General features: G+C 32.3%; 1 protein-coding gene and 1 pseudogene across 5 annotated transcripts; one reads left to right on the top strand and one right to left on the bottom strand.

The window, feature by feature from the left end:
• The window catches only part of LOC128170701 (uncharacterized), a 723,116-nt pseudogene that overhangs the window by 102,764 nt on the left and 601,144 nt on the right, over positions 1–19,208 (top strand).
• LOC128170735 (N-lysine methyltransferase KMT5A-like) lies at positions 1,101–17,707 on the bottom strand. 5 transcript variants are annotated; one of them, XM_052836519.1, is made up of 9 exons: positions 15,429–15,627; positions 9,215–9,277; positions 7,204–7,300; positions 5,987–6,146; positions 5,001–5,196; positions 4,677–4,748; positions 3,385–3,453; positions 2,816–2,893; positions 1,101–1,761 (listed from the first exon to the last, which is right to left on the bottom strand). In XM_052836519.1, the coding sequence occupies exons 2-8, from the start codon at positions 9,242–9,244 to the stop codon at positions 2,870–2,872; spliced, it is 648 nt and encodes a 215-aa protein (XP_052692479.1). In that variant the 5' UTR covers positions 9,245–9,277; positions 15,429–15,627; the 3' UTR covers positions 1,101–1,761; positions 2,816–2,869. The 5 variants fall into 5 exon arrangements, with proteins under 5 accessions (XP_052692479.1, XP_052692480.1, XP_052692477.1 ...); XM_052836520.1 differs by lacking the exon at positions 4,677–4,748 and having other exon boundaries at positions 15,429–15,625; XM_052836517.1 differs by lacking the exons at positions 1,101–1,761; positions 2,816–2,893 and adding an exon at positions 14,427–14,522 and having other exon boundaries at positions 2,961–3,453; positions 15,429–15,631.

Here is a 19,208-nt window from a genome sequence, read left to right as displayed (position 1 = left end):
CTCCAACACACACATACTTGCATTATGCCGAAACTCACTACATCAGACTTTACACCTGAAATTCACTACACTATGTTCTAGTTGTGCTATTCAATATATATTAATATTTTTAAGTAATATAAGACATCTTTTTACTATTCTGCTATTTGAAATAGGCAAAATCTCTTTGTAAAACTTTATGATTTTATACCTGATAGTCACTACATGAGGTCACATGACTCATTGTGAATACACACCAGAAACTCACTACAGTGTGTATTTCTTCCTAATTTACCCCAAAGTCAATACATCTAGCTAGTCATGTGATCGATTGAAGATTCAAAGGAAATTTACCACATAAACCATTTAGTACTGAACACACACACAGAGAGAGAGAGAGAGAGAGAGAGAGAGAGAGAGAGAGAGAGAGAGAGAGAGAGAGAGAGAGAGAGAGATCTAATAATTTCATCAAGCTGCAAGACGAATTATTCTACCGGTAATACTAATTCTAATACTCAGGCTAATCTAATCAATTCATTATGGTATACTCAAGATGCATATATTGTCAAATTTGTGGAGAACAATATATACTAAGTGAATTCTGGATAAATAAGATTAGACTGCATTTCACACTTTTCTCCACATATGCACGTTTTCTATTTAAACTACATTATATTTAGCACCAGACCCTACTTCGATACAAAGAATCTTATGTTAATTACATATATAATTCAATTATGTAAATTCATTCAACATTTTATGTTATAAGTATTGTAATTTGAAACATATACGAGACAGTAATATTTCTTGTCAAAGGACATGCACAGCCTAGTACCATTGCAACTTGTATGCTTTTATTAACTGTTTTGCCTATAAAAGACACTTTACACTATCACTGTATGATTTAAATAATTAGGATTTCTTGCTAATTTTTACGCACCCTATCAAGACTGAATTTATAAGAAAATCTAATTGAATTGAAAAGTCTTCATGTGTGTTTCATTTCCTTAAAAACATATACTGTTTAAATTAAATAAATTCCTATTTGCCACTTGCTTTGTAAAATCTAGACCTGTGGACTTCGAACACTTCTTCAAACAAAACATAAATCAACTGCAGAATCTTAATTATAATTCATTTTATTTTAGGATCAAACAACTTTAAGCTAAAATTTAAAAGTACATAATTTCATAGTAATTCATGATATATGGAATTTTGTTTATGAATTCAAATAATTTCAATCAATTATTGACATTATCATGCATGATGCGTGCCCTTCTTTACATTTCTGATCATATTTTATCAATTAAAATATCAAATAATGTCTACCCATTTCTGCGATTTCAAAATGTTTCATGGAATAGGAAGTAGAATAACAGACAAAAAAATAAATGTACATTTGTATAAGCCAATAAGCATTTGTCACAAATGCATGCACCCTGTATTAAATTTAGATACTGGCATAATGTTATTAACAAATTGATAATACAGCACAAACAGTATGCATTCGAACTTCATTACGGTAACATAATTATAACACATAGAAATTTAACGTTGCGACCACCTGGAATTTCAATTTCTGAAACTTCTCAGACGAGAGGTATTATGTTTTTGACAGCAAACTTCACATTGCGCCAAGTGAAGCCTGATAATGCCTTTTCCTTCCTAATGGCGTTTAAACAGTCAAGCTGACCAGGAGTTTTCCCTAGTTTGATAAAGTTATTAAACTGTCGCTCCAAGGATGCCTTTCTACAGCAGTCCATGTGTGACGTTGAACACTGGCTGTGAAAAAAATTTAGATTTTATTATTTTAAAATTGCTGTATCTTTATCATATTTTTGTCATTAAGGTTATTTGTTCTTCAGCCCAAATGTAAAGTCTTTATTCAAAAATTGGTATCCTTCCTTTGAATGTTAAAACTGTATGAAATATAGTAAAAAGATATTCATTCATTCATTGTATCCAAGAATTTAAACAAGAGGCCCAGGGGCCACATCGCTCACCTGAGCAACAATTGCCTTAATTCTGATCAAATTAGCATAACAGTATCAAAATATCTTGACAACTAAGTACAGTAAAAACTTGAAAATCTGCCAATTTTTATCCACCTCTTTATTTTTGGTAAATACCAAGCCCCTCTTGTTGTTGTACTTGTAAGAAGATTTTTCTTTATTCCTAAATAGCCCCCCCCCCCATTTTGTGGCACCACTTTTCGTTATGGAATCAGGGTTTCATCAGACTTAAATCTGCATAACCCGTGCTTTCACACGAAGTACTGAGTTTAGGACCGAAAACTTTCCCAGAATATTTTTAAAGATTTTCTCTATATATTCCTATGTAAAAATCCAAACCGCCATCACGGCCCCGCCCTACCACTAGGGACTGTGATTTCGCAAACTTGAATTTACATAGTTACCCAAGGATGCCTCTACACAAGTTTAAGCCTTTCTGGCCAAATACTTTTAATAGTCTTTAAAAAGAAGATTTTTAAAGATTTTCTCTATATATTCCTATGTAAAACTTAATCTTCCAATTGTGGCCCCACCCTACCCCCAGGGACTATGATTTGAACAAACTTGGATCTACACTACCTGAGGATGCTTCCATTTTAATTTGAGCTTTTCTGGCCTAATAGTTTTGAGAAAAAGATTTTTAAAGATTTTCTCTATATATAATTTATCCCCCATTGTAGCCCCACCCTACCCCCAGGGACCATAATTTGAACAAACTTGAATCTACAATACCTAATTTATATGAAATTAAGTTACTGTCACTAATGGCAACTGGCAGGTGGTGTCCGTAAAAAGTTTTAAATTTATATAATCAAAGATAATACCTTGTCCTTGAGCCTCAGGTTTTGCATGGGGTGGGCATGATGATCTCTCTGTGCTTAGCTTTTAACTTTTACATGGAACTGCAATACAATATACAATGTTAATTACATCTCGATAAAAATTCACCTCAAGTAGCACAAAAGGTATGAAATTACACAGTATACACTATTTACTATTAACTAGAAAATGTAGTTAACTATGCTCTAAAACGACCATAACTTTTAACCTTACGGGACATCTTTGTACCGGTAACCTAGCCAACAAGCAATTACTGTGCATGTACATTATGTAATGTGTTGAATTACTTAAAGTACTTTGACCAAATAAAACCTCAGGTTATGAAACTTACAGTGTAGTGTTTTATCCTAGATACATTATAAAAAAAAATTGGGAATAAAATACAAGTATGAGGTCAGAATGTCCAGTGTACCGGATTGCACAGTTGGCAGGTTGAACAGTGCACACCCTACTTATATTTGAAACATTTGTTGCAATACCTTCTACTTTAATAGGCTACCTAACTCTGGAATATTAAAAAAGATCTGGATCTAATCAACTGAATGAAAAGTACCTTCCATAGGGGATGCAGTGTTGGAATCATCAACTTCTTTTTCACTCTCTGTTTCAGTATCAATAGTTTCTATATTGAAGAAAAGACACATCAATAAACAGCCTTGAAAATTCTTGGGGAATAGACAGAAAATAAAAACATGATTTATAAACACACCTTTGTCAGTGAAATCAATTTCATCAAAGTCTGCTTGTTAAATGTGCATGATTAATGTATATTGAAAAGAAAACTCACTACGTGTGTGAAGATAATGTATATTGGCAAGGAAACTCACTACATGTGTGTGGTAGTTATTAAGGAATAAGGAATCATTCTTTCAGTACATGTATTATGGGGTGATAATTTTGGTCGGGGCATGATCAAATCCAATGAAGCTCGAGGGCTTTATGATGGATTTGACAATTTCCAGCAGTTGTACAATTAAATATTTGAATATAAATAAGCAAACCCTGCTTGCGCCAAAATCATACGTTATTTGAATTTAATGGACTGTATAGTACAAAATCAATTGTGTTATCATATGTTATCACAAGCAAAAACACTGAAAAAGTTAATTTAAATGAATATTGACAAGGAAATTTACTACATGTGTGTGGAAATGTATATTGGCAAGGAAACTCACTACATGTGTGTGGTAATTTAAATGAATATGGACAAGGAAACTCACTACATGTGTGTGGTAATTTAAATGAATATGGACAAGGAAACTCACTACATGTGTAGTAAATGTACACTGGCGAAGAAATTCACTCATATGTGTGGGAAATGCATTCAAAATGGAAAGGAAATTCACCACATGTGCAGGAAATGTGTACCAGTATTTGTTATGACATATGTTACTATATAAATAGTGCCTGTTTGGGAGGGTAACAGTTGAAATTGACACCCCGAGAAAACCATTGTCAACCGACGCGAAGCGGAGGTTGACAATGGTTTTCGAGGGGTGTCAATTTCAACTGTTATCCTCCCAAACAGGCACTATTTATTTTGTTATACTGAATGTCTTTTTTAAAATTTTTAAGAAAATTTTACTGCTTTTATATAGGAATAACGTGAATTCTACAGCGAACCGTACGCGCATAATTTTCGCGCATGTAATATTTTTTAATGTTACCCGTTGCCAAGTGCGTTGCTAACGCTGAGGGTAATAGTAAATATTATTAACTGCGTCTTAACCAATCAGATTTCAGTATTTAACATGAAAGTATAACAAACATAAATATTAAATACATTTTAATACATGTACATGTATCAAATCAAAATGAACACTAGAAACATTAAGTAAAAGTAACCTTCATTGTTCTCCTCACTGTCCTGGTTGACATCAAATGGGTTATCATCAAAGGGATTATCATCAGGTGAATCTTAAAGAGAACAATAGTTGTAACAATTTATTATTAAATTATATAGTATTTATTACTGTGCAGTTCTGAACTACATGTACTCTCGCGCAGTAAACTCAATATTATACAGGTTAAAAATTAATTGATTCACTGATTATACTAATTCTTGTTGTAAACAATATGAAATGTTAAACCATGTGCATTTTTTTTTTGAAATCCTTTTGACATTTAAATCACATTAACACATCAACAATTATTAAAATTGTCACATACTTGTCGCCAAGGTAGGTTGGCTTCCCCATAATCATATCTTAACTCTTCTCCAGCTTTAATATCTCTATTTGCAAAGAGGCAGAGCCTTGGATAATTCTCGGTAACCAAAAGGCGCATAACACAGTTATTCAACGGACTTCCGACTTCCTCGTCCTTTATATACTTCCCCTTTCTTTCAGTGTTAGTTGCATCAATGCTACAAACAAAAAAAGCAATTTTATAGATTTTTGCAGGGTTGCACCCGGTATTTAATGAAAATGAATTTACACATATATGTGTGAAAGTGGGACTGGTTTGATCATCGGTGGCTATATATAGCTCAGTTGGTAGAGTACATATCTAGTGATTCTGGATGCCCTGGTTCAAATCTCTGTTTGGCCGTCATTATATTTCCAATCCTGTTACGTATGCATGGTGTTATTTTAGTCATCAAGCAAAGATGTCAGAATGATTTATTCACTGAATTATAGTGTAATCATGGTCATAGAAAATACCTAACCATTGTATAAAACTTTTTATCTCATGCTCACTTTACTTTCCTTTATAAAGTGCAAATAGTTATACAGGATATCATTTTCATCTCCATATTTAGTTGAAATGTACGTAACAATGGTTTTTTGCCAATTCTCAGAACTCATAACCTGCCGCAAACACTGCAATTTCTAAAAACAAATTGCTAGGGTGGTGAGAATATTCAAACACAATTTTTTTTTATTAAATTCCAATTAATTTTCTGTCATCAAAATCTGACCTAAATTGTACAATTCCCAGCATCTAGTAAACTGTATATGGATATCAATTTCACATTCTCATAAGAACCAGAAAAAGTTGTATTACAAAAAATCTAAAATAGGTAAATAAAACAATTGTATCTCTCTCTCTCTCTCTCTCTCTCTCTCTCTCTCTCTCTCTCTCTCTCTCTCTCTCTCTCTCTCTCTCTCTCTCTCTCTCATAACAATCACAATAAATATATTATATTTGCTTACCACTTCACACCATTCCACTTAAAGTAAAACATATAACTAGTATGTTTTATTTTGCGCTTCTTTTCTCTTTCTTCTGCTTCCTTGGGCACAATTCTCTCTCCAACATATTCTACCAAAAAGCTTCCTTTTGGAAAATTTTGAGTTGCAAAAACCCCATATCCTTAAAATAAGAAAAAAAATATTGGTGAATATTTTGCATTACATGATTGTACAGTGTGTTCACAAATCATGTACAAAACCTAATTTATTTATAAATGCCTTTTATTATGGAATTATTTGTATAATTGTGATTATCAAATGCAAGGGGCTAAAATTGTTCCAGAAACTAATGACATTTTTCATTTAAGGATCTGCATAATCAAGGGAAACAAATGTGTGAAACTGAGTAGATTGGTACATAAAAACAAAGAAATGATACTATTTTCTATTACACTAGACTCTACATATTGCATATGATATCGGACATTCACGAAATAGATACATCGACACACCATATTTACATAACCAAGCTTTAAGCCTACAATAATGCTATTAATTTCACTACACTCTGCTTAGTTAGAATAATCTAACTGTGTCTCGGGACAGGCCTTCACCACAGTTGAAATGCCTCTCATATACCCGTAATGTAGCAAAAAATTGCATAATCGCTTCGAAACGGTTTTGGAGAAAATTATTGAAGCTGCATTGTGATTAAGTCAAATTATTCATAACAAACCATTTTGAGGCTGTAAATACCTTTCTTCTAAAAATTTAATTCATATCAATGAAGAATTCAACACTTTTTTACCAATGTTTTTTACTCACTTCGAATTTACACAACATGTTGACATTCAAACTCTCAGGATATAGCAAATTTTCAATGAAAATTTAAACATATGTGTATTATCGTTTCTGAGTTTATCCATGGAAGTGTGATATTGTGGAAACATAAACTAAAGAGCCTCCCGTGATTTAGCGTGAATGGAATGCACATGCGCAAGATTGTAGAATAAAAAAAATCCAGATGATTCCGGATTTTTATAAGGAATTTTCGTTGATTATTAATAAGCGAAGCTTGAGTGAGAAAAAATAAAAACAAACTGGTAATCTTCAAATACCAATGATGTTTAAAAAATAAAGAACAAAAGACAGTTCTCTTCTGATTTCTCGATATTAAAGCCCAAAAATTCGAGTCTTTTATTTTAATGTATAGTAGTAATAGATGTGTATCAACTCACCAATTCTTCTGTTGATCAATTCAACTTTTAATGCATCACAGTCCAGTCCAGAACGACACATAAATTCTGCCTCTCTTTTAGGGCTTATTCGTTGTTTCTAGCACATAAATAAATTACTCATTAGAAAAAAGTTTTATTTCAAAATATGCAAAATTTGTCTTTTAAACTATCACATTGATTTTAAAATCAAATTATCTTATGGCCTTCCATTTTGGTTTGCAAACTCCTTTTCAACTATTTCAAGATCAAAATAAAAACTTTATTAATATTACTTCGGGTTATATAATGCACACGGTCATAATCACTTGTCCGAATGGACAAGAAGGAAAAAAAGTTAATGTAGAGCCCTGACACCGTGCATACATAAAAAAGATATATTACATACATAAATTAGAATGCTAATTTTACACAAACAGTCCCTGAAACATTCTACGTAAGCACACGCTGAACGGAATCTGGTGAACGCTAATGAAAGGTGAACGATGAGCGAAGGCAGAGTGCACATGAAGCGCTGAACGATGAACCGTGAACGATATGTGAACGCAAGATGAACAATTTATTCGGAGTGTCTCGATGGTTATCCTTACATTGTATTTTGACGGAAATCAGGAAAAACATGCTAATAAACTACACGTACAGTGCTGCTATCTTGAAAGTTGACAAAACAGTCCTATCCTATCGACTATCCTGCAAATAATATCTATCCTGTATTATCTTTAAAGTTATACCATACCATTTATGCATGTTTAGGAATAACAGTTAAATAAAACCAAATTTAAGACCATAATATTAATTTTTTCAACAGATAATCGAGTAATGTAATGATAAAAATGTCTAAATAATACATAAAACCATTGTTAATCTATAAATTAACACGCATTTATGTTTACTATCTTAAGTTGATCTGTTCAGTAAGACAGTTTATTGTCGAACATGGATATGTTTGTAATTTGGAATCGAAGGAATTATTATTTGAATCGTGAAAAATACACAAATACAATGTCTGTTTCTTATATTTATATATATATATATATATGTGTCGAATCGTTAGTTGATTGAATTCTTCTGTTTTTAAACGACTGGACTGACTATCTTAAAATGAATCATTAAATATTATTTAATTGTGTATCAATTTATCGCTGTATTGTGTAACATAAAATTTTCACAGTAACTGCATACTTAAGCCATTTTCGGATCAACAAAAAAAATGCCTGTTTAGGAGAGTGATAAAAAACAACAACAGCAAAAAAAAGACCTGCTCAAGAATGTGTACTTTAAATTCCACGGATTAAATTCTAATTAAAATGATGCTTTATGTGTAATATTAGTTTCCTTTCACCTTAACGCAAGGTTTTTTTCCTCATTTTGCTGATATCGATTCTTTCATTTTAGAAGTTCCGAATGAAAATGAATGAAAACGGACTGAATTCGAACGATAAGTGAACGGTGAACGATAAGTGAACAAAGGTGAACGCACAATGAGCGCTTTCTGAACGGTGTGCACAAAAGGAGCGGAGTGAAGAGTGCAAGTGAACGCACTGTGAGTGCACGGTGAATGCACGGTGAGCGCATGGTGAATGCACGAAAAAATGGGAAAGTAGATGGTTTAAGGGACTGTAATACTTAATACTGTCGCATTGTTTTTTTTTATTATCATAAATTTGATAAAACCATTGATTAATTCACTTTTCTGTTGTGATAATTTAACTTACAAACAAAACAGACCGAGCAACTGATTTTGTTCAAATTGCTGATAAAACAATTTGAGCATATATTGTGACTGTATGACAATTATAGAAAACTTCAATATGTCACACTAAGCAAAAACAAGAATAAACATCTAAATATGAGAATTTGAGATATCACCGGTAAAATGTTTACTTAAAGAATGAGAGATATGCACACCCAAATAACTTTAACATATCAATGGTATTCGATACACATGTACTGTTGTTTGAAATATATACCTTAAAAGTTCAACTGTATGTACAATGTTAAAAATTTCACTTACTGCAATTTTCCCCCTTGAATAAGCTGCCATCTTTTTAGTTGACTGCTTTATAACTTACATAAGCTAGAAAAAAGAAGAAAAAGAAGTTGTACATGAATGCCAATACAAATTAAAATGTGAGTTATATGAGATGCCATACTTCATTAATGTGAGTTATGAGATATTATACTAAATGTATGTAAGGTGGGTAATTATTAACTTTTCACCTTAATGATTATTATCATTATCACCTCATGATGACTATTGATTTATCACATGAAATCCAATTCAGTGAAAATCACTATACATGTACATGATGTGTGTGGAAATGTATATGGACAAGGAAACTCACTACATGTGTGTGGTAATTTAAATGAATATGGACAAGGAGACTCACTACATGTGTGTGGAAAGGTATATTTGCAATTAAACTCACTACATGTGTGTGGTAATTTAAATGAATATGTACAAGGAGACTCACTACATGTGTGTAGGATTGTACAGGTAACTCTCGATAGCTGGAAGTCCATGGGTCCAAGGAAAAACTTTGAAGTTTCAAGAGTTCGAGTTTTCAAGAGTTCGGAATTTTCTGGGTTGACCAATGGGTTTTAAAATTAGTCTTACCGGATGTTATGATTAAGCCATTTAATTAGTGCTAACCTTACGCTCATGCTTAAACAACGTTTTCTTTTCAGTAAAATATACAGAACTGGATGTTTTTAAAACTAAATTCAAACAACTATTGAATAAATTCATAATATAATTATTTATTTTATGCATCATATTAAGACCAAATTGCTCAGTACTACTGGAGTGCGAGACGATTAACATGTCATAAATGTGATAACTAAGTATCACCCATTGTTCCCACCGTAAGGGTCCTTCACCAGCTGTAAGAACTTGTTCAGCAATATAATCATTACAATGACAATGATGCTGATAAGCATACTTTTAACAGTTTTATAATTCTAAAATTTGACCATGGCTCAATATTATCGTTTCATCTCAATTAATTTCTCATTTTCATTGCGTCTCCAAATTATCGTAAAACGGTTGTGATAATTATAGATTAGGTATTGGTATAGTCAGTCATCAAACAATTATCACCTTGCAGGACAAGTGCCGCCTGAACAAACAACTCGTGACACAAGTCCCGTGTCTAAGGTGTTATTTAGGTATAGCGCTTGGAGATACACGGAGACTTTGAGGTATCGAGATTAAGAAACTATAGATTATGAACGGGACTGCAGTTTGACTTAGAGAGATCAAGCTAGGGTTTTCGAGAGATCAAGAGTTTGAGAAATCAATAGTAAATTTGCTTAGTTATATAGGGGGAAAAATCGGGACCCTAGACTCACTTCTAGCGATCAAGAACTTCGATCCAATCAAAGTTCGAGCCATTGAGAGTTACCTGTATATTGGCAATGAAACTCACTACATGTGTGTGGTAATTTCAATGAATATGGACAAGGAAACTCACTACATGTGTGTGGTAATTTAAATGAATATAGACAAGGAAACTCACTACATGTGTGTGGTAATTTAAATGAATATGGACAAGGAAACTCACTACATGTGTGTGGTAATTTAAATGAATATGGACAAGAAACTCACTACATGTGTGTAGAAATGTACATAAATTGGCAATGAAACTCACTACATCTGTGAGGTGAATTTATACTGGTGTAATTGGGAAACTTGCTATATGTGTCTAGGAAATATATATTATATTGGCAAGAAAATTGACACAACATGTGTATATGAAATACATAAAATTGTTGGCAATGCAACCAACCATGGTAAATGTTGGTTGCAAGAAAACTCATTACAAAAGGTGGGTTGATTCACATGTATAAAATAATGTATATGTTATTCAATTGAAACTTACTGCACAAGATTGGTAAAGAGGCAACACACAGACTATGAATATCAGGCATTATTACATGATTGTCCACTAATGCGCCAAAAGTATGTCAATTTTTTGTTTTTCCCTATATATTTCATCGAAAACAAGACTTTTTTTAAAAAGGTTTTCAGGTCAGATTATTGGTCAGATTTTGAAGAAGTTGATATTGATTTCCAGCATAGTAGATTCAATTTCCACTTGTTGTCGTACATTAGTTTTTGACAACTCATTTGTAAAATTTGAATATTTCAAACACAACACTGAGATAGTTTTTAAGAGCTCTACTATATATTTTTTGCAATGTATGAGCCGAAAAATCTTACTTTGAACTGTTTATATTAAATTTCAGTAATAGAAGGTTGGAAAAATATTCAAATAAGATGCAAAAAGAGCTAGAAAAATTCTTAATGTATCAATCCAAGTCTTTTCAATGTACATGGTCAAAGGGTTTCATTTAATTTAACAATTCTAAAAAAAAAATTTTCAATTAATATATGGTGAAAAGAAAAAATAAATTGACCTACTTTTGGCACCTGAGTGTACATACATGTATATGTCCCTGATTTCCTGAACTCAAGTATAATTTAAGCTGGTCGATTGGGGAAGGGGGGGGGGGGTGCATAAAAAAAACCCCATTAGAAAACCTCTTTATTTTTAACCATATGTAATTTACATCAGCTCTAGTTTAAAAAAAAAGAAAAAGCAACCATCTGGTTCTTTTTGGGGGCAATCTCAAAATACAGGTATATTTTTCTATAGGAATATTTAGAGAATTTTCATTTTCCGCACTTCGTAGCAGATTTAAAAAAATACTACAATAGAGATTTTCTTTGAATTGTGATATCGCGATTAGCAATATCATTGTGTACCTTATATGTAAAAAATACTAAATTCAACCATCTAGTTTAAGTGAGGGTCATCTCAAAATATGAACAGTTGATAAATTTTGCTATATACATGTATTTTGGGTACATGTATTACAAATGTAGATTAATTGCTATGATGGATTCATTCAAAATGAAGCAAAATAACCCTGGAGATACCATCATTTAGTGTATACAATTTCAAAGGGTTACAATTTTTACTTTTTCTTTTTTCCTATATACTCCTACAAAGCTTCATTTTATCATAATGTCGACATATAAAGCAAGATCAATGGCAATGCTCACCTACCAAACCACAGAAAAATTGTTGAAAAAAAAATGTTTATCATGTACATGTGTTTATTGTGTTCAATTTAATAAATGTCTATATCTATATAAAAATCATAAAAGGTTGAAATACACTGTATTTTACTCGATCAGAATGCACAAAAACATGAACCATGCAAACTAAAGTCAGCCTCAACCTTAAACCAGATGAGAATTGCGCAGATTAAACAACTCATTTTAAGGTTTAATTGATTAACATTTTAGACAGAAAATTAGAAAGTAAAAATGTTCATATTCATAAATTGTCAGTCCAACCAAATTGAAATTAGACCATACAATTAGACAACTCATACTCATGCGCACACTACCGAGAGAGTTCTCCATACATGTATGTATTTGTTTTATCTCTGTAATATAAATAAAAAAGGCTCTTGTAATTTTTAAAACAACAATTTGGGTCAATACTAATATCAAATCTCTTCTTGCTTGATCTTAGATTCAGATAACCACAGACATAGTCAAAATGATGTACATGTAGCTAGCTGGGTGTTCAAGAAATAAACAACTAGACATGAACAATTCATGAATTACATGTATTACCATGATGACTTCAATCTAATGTTTCAACATGTGCCCTATTTGCAAAACATCCTTGTTTATTCACCTGCCATTTTTTATATGCATTGTTCCATCCAGATATACCACCCCCTCCCCATCTAGAATTTGAATTTTTCCTTTAAATGTACCACCCTCAAGTCATGAGATGAGCTGCTACAATCCCCTCCCCCTGAAATAGTTTTATTTGTTTGTGTCAGAGAGGAATTTAGTGTTTTTTGTTACCAATATTCTGGGTTGGATTTCTGCAGACTGCCCCCAATAGGCATTCCTGTATCTTGCTATAAAGTGATGTGAAACTCAGAAAGGGGCTTATTTTTAAGCCAATTTGATTCATCATCTGATAGTCTATAGAAAGATAGATTAAAGACTGGATGGTGCACCTTATTCCTTAACCACAGAAACTGTTTTTGATATCTATTTTTACTCTTTTTCTTCACTTGACTTTAACTTTTTAGCATCCGAATTATTATTAAGCTAGTCAGAAACTTCAACTTAAAAGTAAATGTCCCCTTAGGCTACCTCTTTTGTAATTCATAGTAAATCTTTAATTTTATTCATACAGTCGTTGACCAGTTCCGAATAGTTCATATGTTGAATAGCAAATAGTTATGGAAATAAAAGTTGGAGAAAAAATCATTACCTTTAATATAATACACTTATAATGCTTGTTTAAATTTTGCAGTAGTTTCATTTTTTGCGGTCATATACATGTACGTATTCAATACTACAGTCTTACATTAGTCAACCAATATTAAACTTTTGCTTTGCCAGGTCATTGCAACGTTATTATGTGCATAAAATAGTCTGTTGATGCCTTATATTTTCACATGTAACAAGATTTCTTCTATCAAAAGTTGTTTTGGTATTATTCTTACATACCCATATAAGCATGCAGGATATAAATTTTAAAAAATGCAGAAGGATGAAAAATCTTATTAAGCTGCCATTTTACAAATTCCAAAAACTCAATTTGTTTTTGTCTGTTTCAGGATTATATGAAGAAATAGATTAAAACAATTACTTCTGGAATTCATTAAATTTTCTTACTAAGTCTTAAATAAATCATATTGAACCACAGTAATGATAAATGGAGGTGCGGCAACTGTACTCCGACAAGATATTAGAATTTAGAAACTACATGTAGTCTAAAGTATTGCTATAGTGATGTTGTTTGTTAAATCCATGCAAATTAAATTAACTGTATAGGTTAAAAGAATTGCCAATAGCTGGTTGGTATGCATCAAACCTCTTTTTCAATAGGTTCAATTGATGGTGTTTAAATAGGGCTAAAACTTTTTATCTGCATTCGATTTCCATGGAAACAGCTATGCTATTCAGAACTTATTGATTTATTCGTAAATGGTAAAATGGCTTCCAATATAAGTTTTTAGGACAAAATTCTAAATAAAGCAATATTGCATTACTATCAGCAATAATATAGCGTACATCAGCCAAAGAAAAAAAAAAAGATTTCAAAACAACACCCAGGAACATTTAAAGCGCCGCCAAATCTATACCCTATTCAGTACTGGTCAATCTACAGAAAGAATAATCTTACCGTGACCAGGCTACGCTCAGGTCACAATAAGAATTCGTTCCATATACTTGCAATGTAGCAGCTGCAAAGCGGATCTGCTTCGCATCGACTTTAAGTCTGTTAAAAACAATCTGCAGGGGTAAAACACAGCATTTATATTACCAAACTTTTTGAAAATGCATATGTAATTAAGTCCACAAAATATTCATTATTAATATAATGGCCGGCCGGGTCATACAAAGGCATTTTGTTAATATATCTGTGGTAGAGTCAGGTATATTGCATTCCTACTAGCTCTGGCTAGTGGGTTAACCCTTTATCTCGCTCGGTAGAGTGCTTGACTGGTGTGCCAGAGGACCCTGGTTCAAACCCCAGCAGAGGCAAAAAGTGTCTCTGTTTGAATTTGCCTGCCATTTTGCACTCGAAATATCTCGGATTTTATCATTAACATGGCGACCAGTGATTTCATTGCCAAAACCGTTAATGTGGTAAAATGGGATTATAAATGAGCAACATTGTAGGTATTTGAGACCAATCAAATAAAAATATAGGCAAGATACAACCGAGATATTTCTTTTTTCATTTGCTACTAAGAATTACAGTAAAGGGCACAAATTCTATCATTTAACAGGGTTAGTTGGACATGTGTCATTTTAAGAAAAGATCATTCTATCTAGTCAATCGACGGTAATAATTATTGTTTATCATTGCATTGCATCGATTTCGTTGATCAAAATCATACTAATATGTTCCAAACATTTTTCATTTATTTAGCAAAATAATTTTCTGAAAATAATACAAGAAAAAAAGACATGTTATTTAAAATGTCAATTTTTTTAAAAAAAAAGTGTTATAACCAAGCTATGTAGCTAAATTAGGAGATTGTGCTGGACTTGATCACGTTACATTACAAGTGCAGCTGTTAAACACATGCACATGCTGACGAAACGCAGAGAGGTTCTACACTTGTTCACACGTTCAACTTCTCCTACAAGATTGTCACTAATCATTCAAACGACTTACACTTCTTACGTAGCTTCTTTTCCTTTTTGGGGGGCTGTAGTAATTCGTATAAAGCATGCAGGATGGAGGGGTTTGTTTTGTGACATTTTTTTTTACCGGATATGTCGTAACACTGTCAGGTCAAGTCGTACACAGACCAATTCGTATACAGGTCAACTCGTATACAAAGAATTGTTTTCATATGTATTACAGGCACTCAAATCAATAAACTTCAATTTAAAAAAAAAAAAGAGGTAAACTTCAATGAATTTGGAAATGAAGCAGAGTAAAATTGTTTAAATAATTACCTTGTTAAAGAATATTTTTTTTACTTTTGGAGAGTGTTTACAAGATTCAGTATTTTATTTAGCTCTCTTGTAGGTTTTTTGTTTTTGTTTTACAAGTTTGCATTGATGTCATTAATTATCAGGATGAATATGGTGTAAAAATTGATCCCGAAAGATTTGGGGGGGGGGATTGTTTTTATAATGATTTATTAAATTTTAAAATGAAAAAAAAATGAGTTTCCTCATGGGGAAAAAAATTCATATATATCTACACATAGGATCTTTCCTTTAACTTATTAGAACCATTTCTTTGTATCAATGTAATGAAAGATAAATAAGGGTGCAAATGATAATAATAATAATAATAAAAAAGATTTAGAGAGTTTTCTAAGTGATTTACTGCATGTATTAAATTTTAAACATTAAATTAAAAATTATTGGTTTCCTTATGGGGGTGTAATTTCTTAATAAAAGGGTTTTCCTCAAACTAATGCTGATTATTTGTTTGTAATAATGTCATTAGGGGGAATTAGGGTGTACATTCTGGTCCTGAAAGATGTATGTAGTTTCCTAAATGTTTAACTATACCTGTCAGATCTTTCAACGATAAAAAGAAAATAATGTGTTTCCTCATATGGGTCATAGTTTATGATAATAGGATTTTCAAAAAAAAAAGGATAAAAGGGGTTTTCAATTTAATACTGATTTTTAACATTAAAATGAAAAACACGGTTTTTCCTTTGGGGTGCAATTTGTAAATGAGCCTTTCCCTTAAACTAATACTGATTATTACTTTGTATTAATGTCATTAAGGATAAATTAGGGTTTAACATTACTGATTTTTTAACGTTAAAATGAAAAGTTTGGGTTTCCCCATGGGTGTTTATGTAAATAATAATAGGATTTTTCCTAATAATTATTCTAATAATCATGTCTTTGTTTTAATGCAAGGAAGAGTAAATTATGGTGCGAAAATTAAGCTCATGAAATTAAAGGGTTTTTATAAGTGATTTACCGTACTGATTTTTTGGGGGGCATTAAATTGAAACTTAGAGTTTTCTCATGAGGGTGTAATTTAATGAAAGAATTAATATGTGATTAATATAGAGCAACAATTTGCTAATTTTTCTTGATTGATTAAAGAGAACTTTACTAAGAAACTCCACAATTAAAGCCGTTGAACAGAAAACATTTCTTTATTTTGGATAAAATGTGTTGGGTGTAAATTTGAAAGTTAAGAAACATATTGTTTATTTCTTCATGATTAATTGTTTGTTGTGAATTCCAAAAGAGAATATAATTAAAAGATTCCCCAGTTAAGGCCTATGAAAAATTGTTGACCCCCTTGAGGAAATCCATATTTTTCTCCTCTTGATAAAAAGTATATACTGTAGAGAGTCTAAATTTGAAAAGTTCCAAGTTAATGTTAATTTTTTCTTCATTATTCTTTAATTACCCGAACTAATAACAACACATTTTCACAATTAAAACCCCTAAAATGTTTAGAAGAACATGCAGGAGGCACATAATTCTCGATTGTGCTACATGCAACTTGTTAAAGTCTAGAGGAAATTCTAACTTTTTGAGAGTTTATCAAAAATTTCAATGGTATACTAAAATTGTAATGAAATAAATGATTATTTAAAACACAAATTAAAAAAAGCACACACTACATGTGTTTGACTACTACCGAAATTAAACCCAGTTAAACGTAAAAGAAAACCATCTTAACCATCTACAACTTTATGAGGTGACACACACAAAGACATGTAAATTTTCCTCAATTTAGCTGCAGAATAACGAAAAATCAGATGTCGCATTTAAACAAATGATCTAAAATTATATATTCGAAAGAAAATTGGTGTAAAAATCAACAAAAGATTAATTTTTCATGAAAGAAATAAGTGATCGTACCTTCTTTTGCGTTTCCATTATTTCCATAGGAAGTTGAATTTGCGCATGCGCAAATGTGGCAAGGGGGCAAAGTGTGTAACATCCCCATTAAGACTCGATATCGTGTGTAACAAAATTCATTTGTAAACCGGAAACTCACACTTTTTATAATTTTGTATTTTCTGGGTAAATCATGGTCGAAAAACCCGATTTACGGGGTTCTGCAAACTTACTACACGGATTTGTGTCGTAGGTTTTGAAAATGTAGTAAGTTGCACGTGTGTAAACTAGTACATGTCGTAGGTGTCGGCATGATACAAACGCATATACTGTCACACACAATCACACACTTTTACACATATATCGTCACACACTATCACACACTTAAACATATATACCGTCACACACAATCACACAAATATACTGTCACACACAATCAGACACTTTAACACATATACCGTCACACACAATCACACACTTTAACACATCTACTGTCAACACAATCACACATTTTAACACATATACTGTCACATACAATCACACACTTTAACACATATACTGTCAAACACAATAACGAACTTTTACACACACTCTAACACACAATCACACACTCTAACACATGTACCATTACTCACAGTCACACACTTTAACACATATACCGTCTCACACAAGCACACACTTTAACACATATACTGTCACACACAATCAGACACTTTAACACATATACCGTCACACACAATCACACACTTTAACACATCTACTGTCAACACAATCACACACTTTAACACATATACTGTCACACACAATCACACACTTTGACACATTTACTGTCACACAAAATCACGAACTTTAACACACACCGTCTCACACACAATCACACACTTTAACACATATACCATTACACGCACACACACACACACACACACACACACACACACACACACACACACACACACTCTCTCTCTCTCTCTCTCTCTCTCTCACACAATCACACACTTTAACACATATACCGTCACACACAATCACACACTTTAACACATATACTTTCACACACAATCACACTTTTTAACACATATACTGTCACACACAATCACACACTTTAACACTTATACTGTCTCACACAATCTCACACTTTTACACATATACTGTCACACGCAATAACGAACTTTAACACACACTCTCACACACAATCACACACTCTAACACATATGCCATTACTCACTGTCACACACTTTAACACATATACCGTCTCACAAAAGCACACACTTTAACACATATACTGTCACACACAATCACACACTCTAACATATATACTGTCACACACAATCACACACTTTAACGTAAATACTGTCACACACAATCACACACTTTAACACATATACCGTCACACAAACACATATACCGTCAAACACAATCACACACTCTAACATATATACTGTCACACACAATCACACACTTTAACACATATACTGCCACGCATAATCACACACTTTAACTCATATTCAACGGCTCACAGTCACACACTTTAACACATATACAGTCACACACTATCAGAGACTTTAACACATATACCGTCACACACAATAACACACTCTAACATATATACTTTCACACACAATCA

The sequence above is a fragment of the Crassostrea angulata genome, chromosome 2, assembly GCF_025612915.1.
Source record: "Crassostrea angulata isolate pt1a10 chromosome 2, ASM2561291v2, whole genome shotgun sequence".
NCBI lineage: Eukaryota > Metazoa > Mollusca > Bivalvia > Ostreida > Ostreidae > Magallana > Magallana angulata.
The sequence above is the reverse complement of the archived record's forward strand: the minus strand, read 5'-3'. Positions and strand labels throughout refer to the sequence as shown.

Coding starts and splice junctions, on each gene's coding strand:
- LOC128170735 (XM_052836516.1), bottom strand. CDS start 9,244: ATGGCAGCTTATTCAAGGGGGAAAATTGCA. Junction 7,301..9,214: donor ATTCAAGGGGGAAAATTGCA/GTAAGTGAAATT, acceptor TTTATGTGCTAG/AAACAACGAATAAGCCCTAA. Junction 3,454..4,676: donor CAGTGAGGAGAACAATGAAG/GTTACTTTTACT, acceptor TCTTCAATATAG/AAACTATTGATACTGAAACA.